This window comes from Neolamprologus brichardi, chromosome 12 (assembly GCF_056152115.1).
Source record: "Neolamprologus brichardi isolate AB-2024 chromosome 12, ASM5615211v1, whole genome shotgun sequence".
Lineage (NCBI taxonomy): Eukaryota > Metazoa > Chordata > Actinopteri > Cichliformes > Cichlidae > Neolamprologus > Neolamprologus brichardi.
In genome coordinates this window covers 11,709,412-11,715,894 of record NC_142115.1, presented here as the reverse complement: position 1 = coordinate 11,715,894, position 6,483 = coordinate 11,709,412, and the positions used below count along the sequence as shown (strand labels likewise).

At 40.5% G+C, this 6,483-nt stretch overlaps 1 protein-coding gene across 2 annotated transcripts in view; it reads left to right on the top strand.

Annotated features, from left to right (window-relative positions):
- Window positions 1-4,709: 4,709 nt before the first annotated feature.
- Window positions 4,710-6,483, top strand: part of ehmt1a (euchromatic histone-lysine N-methyltransferase 1a) — a 44,587-nt gene continuing 42,813 nt past the window's right edge. The window contains exons 1-2 of one of the 2 annotated variants that reach the window (XM_006803201.2): window positions 4,710-4,831; window positions 5,931-6,300. In XM_006803201.2, coding sequence (XP_006803264.2) covers window positions 4,710-4,831; window positions 5,931-6,300 — 492 coding nt within the window. The remainder of the gene's footprint in view (window positions 4,832-5,930; window positions 6,301-6,483) is intronic. The other variant, XM_006803200.3, reaches the window with a different exon arrangement.

Here is a 6,483-nt window from a genome sequence, read left to right as displayed (position 1 = left end):
TATAAGATGCGTTTAGATGAGGACAGTGAAGCCCTTATTTAAACATCGAGGTTTTAGCAGAGATGTAGCACGATGTTAAGCATTGCAATGTTGATTTAATCCAGTGATAAGGTTTGGTGCAATTTGTTATTATTATTATTATTATTGTTGTTGTTGTTGTTGTTGTTGTTGTTGTTGTTGTTGTTTTTGTCATTATCATTATTATTATTAGTGCTTGTAGTGCAGGGGTCTGCAACCTTTAACACTCAAAGAGCCACTTGGACCCGGTTTCTACGCAAAAGAAAACACTGGGAGCCGCAAATACTTTTTGAAATCTAAAATGAAGATAACACGGTATATATTGTTTTTTACCTTTATGCTTTGTGTGAACAACTAAAGTAAGTAAGTAAAGTTTATTTATTAAGCGCTTTTCACAGACAGGCAGTCACAAAGCGCTGTACACAAATATTAAAATAAACAATACAATCAATAGACATTATACACAAAAGATCAAATGTAAATAATGTAAAGAATATCAAATACGTGGATCAACAAAAGGCTTGTTTGAACAGAAAAGTTTTTAACTGCTTTTTAAAGGAATCCACAGAGCAACTAAGGTGTGTTGCTTATGAACTCCATGAAGTGCTACGGAGAAAATTACATTTTATTTATGTAATTAACACATTTTGAACTCTTAAAGAAATATAACAAAAGGAAAGACACCCAGCTGAACTAAAATGATCCATGTAGCAAACAAAAACTGCTGTGAGCCGCCACCCTTATATCGCCTTTGGGCTTTTGGAGCCTTGACCTGACTTTTAAAAAGTAATTGGAAAAAAAGCACTATGCTGCTAAAAAATAGATATTTGCAAAATTCTGCCTAAATATGTATTTTACCTGGTTAATGTGTGTGGCGGGGCGTGGTCTGCAGCGCCGCTGCACGGGAGTCGGACACACCTGAGCGGCACCCGCAATCACGCCTCGCCACCTTAAAGTATGTGCTCTCTCTGCTGTTGTGTTGTCGGGCTGTGAGCTGAAAAGCTACAGCCGGCTGAATGTACAGCAACTGTGTGTGAAAAGTGGTCAGTAAAGAGATGCTGAAAAGCATGTTCATGCAAACATCGTCGTGTTTACAATAAGACTTATCGTCCCGAACCTCTGCGCACAGCATCTGCAATTCGGGGCTTTCATCTTTATGCAGGACTGTAAGCTGTCATCTGTGAGGCGTGAGCGGTGTTTGTTTTAACATAGTTCATGGTGGAGCTGCTGACATAATGTGGATCCGAAGATCCATAACTGGCCTACCTGGGGTCGATAAATGCACGGCGTTTCGGCGGGTATACCGGCTTCCGCGAGTGTGGCGCTTATTTTGAGCGGTGAAAGATATAATTTTATTTTTATATTTCAAAATCACAATAATCTTCCAATTTAGAACTACAAGTTAAAAAAAAGAACTAAACACAAATAAAATACACTTCAGCTAAATACTTCTCATTTATTTTCCCAAACCACCCGGAGCCGCAGTATAAGGACAAAAGAGCCGCATGCAGCTCCAGAGCCGCAGGTTGCCGACCCCTGGGCTAGACCGTCCCATTTCACAACCCTCTCACTTCCGCACTTCTCGTACTTATAGTGCGCACCGTACGTAGTACGCGTAGTGCATGTACTTCAAGCAAGCAGACCCTGAATTGGGACACAGCCTACATCATGAAGCCCACTGAGAGAAGGCCAAGGGTGTACAGCACCATCAACAAAGCAAAGTGTGGCTACTTTCAGGAATATAAAATATAAAACACATTTAGAGTTTTTTATCCATTTCTTCTCTTTGCTACATAATTTAATATATCTTGCTTCATCTATTTGATGTCTTCAGCATGCATCTACAATATAGAAAATAGGAAATACAATGAAAAACCATTAAATGACAAGGTGTGTCCAAACTTTTGATTGGTAGTTTACTACTCTGAGGAGATCCCAAGGCAGACACTTGACACATTTACATACACGCTTATGCAAAGTGCCCTCTGCTGGATGAACTATGCAACCTCAGCACTCATAACTTGGTTAAAGTGCATTTCTCCCATCTTTTTGCTTTTTAATTGATCAGCCATTTAGCAAATAGGCATTATTGGGCCCACTGATTTTTCGTCACCACTCACCCTATCTGGTCTCCAGCTCTGATGGACCGACTGGAGAAGAAGGCTATCCGGGGGAAGCGTAAGTCCTGGTGCATGGTGAACACCCTCACAGCCAGCAGGTTGGGCTCACACAGGTGGTTGATGAAGCGACCAATGTTGCCAAAGAGTCTTGCATCAATACAATGGGCATCCCCAACCTGCACACATGTTAAAAAAACAAACCAAAAAGAAAAAAAGGAAAGTAAAATTTGCATCCTGCTAATGACTGCCTTTTGATAAGATAGATGTTAGAAAAAGGTGACACCCCCATGATGAAGTTGAAAGAGCAAAAAAACACATGATCAGCTTATACAAAAGCAAACAGTTAATCTAGATTTTATCAACAGTTTTGCTCACAGCAGCAATTCATTTCCAGAATAGTTGGACTGAATGAAGGTGCTGCAATAGTCCTGTCAAAGTCAAGTTTTCAACCTTATTGAAATGCTGTGGCAGGACACTAAGAGCTGTTCATAAACAAATGCCTGGAAACTGAAGTAATGTTGTGAAAATTAGTGGGCCAAAATTTCTCTAAAATGACCTGAGAAACTAAGTCAGAAAGACCAAAATCGAAAAGGAAAGCTTTAACCCTAGTCTTAAAAGTACAGAGGGTGTCTGTTTCCTGAATCCATACTGGAAGCTGAAGGCTGTGCCTCTCATCCTACTTTTAAATACTGTAGAAACCACAAGTAAGCCCGCAGTCTGAGAGCGAGGAGCTCTGTTGGGGTGATACAGTACTACAAAGTAGAGATGGCACGATACCACTTTTTTATGTCCGATACCGATACCGATATCATAAATTTGGATATCTGCCGATACCGATATGAATCCGATATAGTGTGTTTTTTAATCAATAAAACGTTTTTTTAAATATCTTGTTGCATTTTGTATAAGTTCATACTCAAGTTTAAATAAATAACAACACTAAAGCTATTCTGTTATACCTGTATGTAAAAAATACACTGCGCCGAAAATATTTCATAGTTCAGCAACACTGATCAATCTAATAAACTTAAACCTGCTCCATCCTCCCTATTCTGGTATTTTAAAGAGTACTTAGCAGAAATATTAAGCAACCTAACTAATAGGGTTGCAAACTCCCAGCAAAAAAAAAAATAGGGAACCACCCTCTTCCTCATGATGCTTAATCGATGTAATCAAATTTAATTTGATGCAGGGAGGAAATGCACAAAAATAAATTATTTTTCAAGAATAATTAAATAGATTCAACATCTTTCTTCAACAGAATTGCAGACTGCACAGATGGTACCTTCCCAAAGGAAAAAGTACTATAGCTTACTAGGGTATATTAGACTTAACAGTTACTATATACAGTAATGGACTTCTATATATTTTACATCAGATTAAAACTTTGGGTGTAAGAGTCAGACAATTATTTTTAAAAGTTAGACATTTTAAATGAGAATAAGAAAGAAAAGTATGTCTTTGTGCCCCCTTTTCCCTGTTCATGCCCTATCGGCCCCCCTGGCTAAACTTTGCTAGATCCGCCCCTGCACAGTTACCAGCTGTCAGCTGTAGAAAAAGATCCTGGTGTAGAAAGTAATATTAAATAAATTCTAACAACAGCTTATCAAGCTTAATAGTGCTGCTGTTGTTCAGCCGCTGGTTTCCTCTTTCTGGTGAGAAGTGGGCCAAAAACTAAGAAGAGAGACGGACTCGCGACAGAAAAGCCGATCAGCTGATCATTAAGCAGTTTCACGATTGAAGTAGCAGCAGGAGAGAGACAGAGAGAGAGAGGCAGTCGCTCCATATATCGGTTGTTAAGCTTAAGGTGGGAACGCTTTACAAACATTCAGAGATGAACTTACACACTTGCTTTACTTCTCTCTGGGAAAACTTCCTCGGAGATGAAATGCTGGTTTGCTAGCTAGGCTACAAATACACACAGCGGCTCTATCATGTGAGGCATACTGCTGCGAAGTGCTACGGTTATGAGCCGAGTTACTCCGTGTAGCAAGCTTTGTGAGGTGCTTTTTTGATATTTAATGGATCGGATTACATTTTTTATTTCTCGCCGATATCCGATCCAGTAATTTGGGTCAGTATCGGACCGATACCGATAGGTAATATCGGATCGGTCCATCTCTAATTCAAACGATGCCTTCTCTCTGCGGTTAATGAATGGTGAAATAAAAAAAATGTCATATAGGCTTTTACAAGTCAACTAGTGCAAAAAAGGAGGACGGTTGGACATCTTATAATAAGCTTTTCTTTTCTTTTCTTTTTTTTTTTTTGCTTTTTAAAGAACTTAATTTAAGATTGCACTCAACAAGGAACAAATCCTTCCTAACAAAAAAGTAACTTCAGGCAGTGTTTAAAACACAGAATCTTTATTTGAAATAAAGTATGGGATTGTTTTGTAATTATCCAGGAAAACACCGACTTAACAGGGGTAGTGGCAGTATTGCCAGTTTAAAGACTGGCTCGTCTTAGCTGAAATATATACATACGTCTGGTTAGTGCTGCTGAATGAGTTGAGGTCTTCGGCTAATGAAAGCAGAGACTCTACAACACTTGAAAAAGATTTCACCAAGGATGCAAGTTGCAAGCGCTCCCAATGCGTCACGTGAGCATGCGGGTGGGGCGGAAGTGAGGACCGTAGTCTTCCTGTTCCATCGGTCCCACCTTAGTTTGGACGGCTATGCGGATGAGTGTAGGTAGGATGAAACTCTGCTGGTGTAACTTTTTGTTTTGGCTTTTAGCGCTACAACCTTCGGTTGGCCGTTATCACTCGTGGCTTGCAATGCTTCTCTACGGAAGCGAGCTTTGCACGGCCTTTCTTGCATCTTTAACCCAGTTTGTGTTTCTAATGTATTAGCATACTTTCTGGTCACAGAGCTAACTGTTGACTTCTCTAAAGGCGCTAAAGAACATGTAATAGTTGAAAAGCGTGAAAGGTGATTTTTCAGACACTCCGAGTTGTTTTGTGGTATCTGGAGATTCCTCAAAGACTCCTGTAGCGATCACGACTAAAAAGAATTCGTCCACGAAAGGATTACAAATGTTTGATTTCGTTTCCTAACTTAGGCTTTTGCTTCCGAATGAAAATAAAGATGGCAGCCCATCTGCTGCAAGAATAACATGGGAAATGGCATTTCAAAAACGTATTTTGCATGGATAGGATTGTTTGGAAAGGTCTTTCGGGAGTCTCCAAACAACCCCGGTACGATAGAAAGTGCCTTTGAATAACATTCAGTAGTTTTCGAAAGTACCCGCTAAGTTTACTTTTAGGATAAACGGTGGTTAGCTCGGTTACCGCTGAGCTGCTATTGGAAACTAAAAAAGGGGCACAAAGTGACAACAAATATTCGTATTCTTTCTTTACTGCTGCTTTTGAACTTCTATGTATATAAAAGTTGTTAAAATTCAGTCCTAAGCGAAACACACAAATAGGCGACGTGAAATATGTATACTGCATGGTGTGTCACGTGACATGACAAAAATGAATGGCCAGACCCCTTTGGGTCAAAGTTAATTGACATGCAAACATATGATAATTGTGTTTTTGCTGCACTCTCCATTACCCTCTATGTTGAATGGTATTTGCACTGCTTTTAGTTCGTCTTAAGATCAGATGTCTCAAACTGCATAGCAGTGTAACCTCGAAAAGGAGCGCTTAAAAACAACAGTAAAATTTAATTCTCTTTAGCTTTATTTATGTAGTGAGTTTACAACAAGCTCAGAAGGCCTTCATGTAGTCTGTTGATGAATAAAGTCTAACCAGATGACAGTACTACATGTGATTATTTTGCACAGCACAGCAATGGATCACAGCGCAGCCGATGAGAGTCCTTCTCCCAGCAGACAACCTTCAAGTCCTGCTTCTAGAACACCTGTGGGTGTCAAAGGACAAGTGTCACTGAGCAGTCAAAGGCCCAAAGTATTGATAACTCCCTTTCACAGCTCACCCATAGCCAATGCAGCTTTTCACAGCAAACGGACAGCAACTGGGAACCCTCTGGGATCTCCTGTCAGCTTTTTTCTGGGCACTGCTGGATGTGTGACCACTCCACTCTTCAGAGAAAGACATACTGCTGTTGGGAACTCAGAAAGACAGGCTCACAGTTCAGGCTCATCACAGGTGACACCAGGAAAAAAAGTGCAAGCAAGTCCGTCTACTGACAAGGTAAACAGATTTACTTTGAAATGTTCAATGGGGTGGCTGTAGCTCAGGTGGCAGAGCAGGTCAGCCACTAACCAGAAGGTCGGTGGTTCGATCCCATATTTGCATGCCAAATATCCTTGGGCTCCCATGTTTGCCTACTGGTGGTGGTCAGAGGGCCCGGTGGCGCCAGTGTCCGGCATCCTC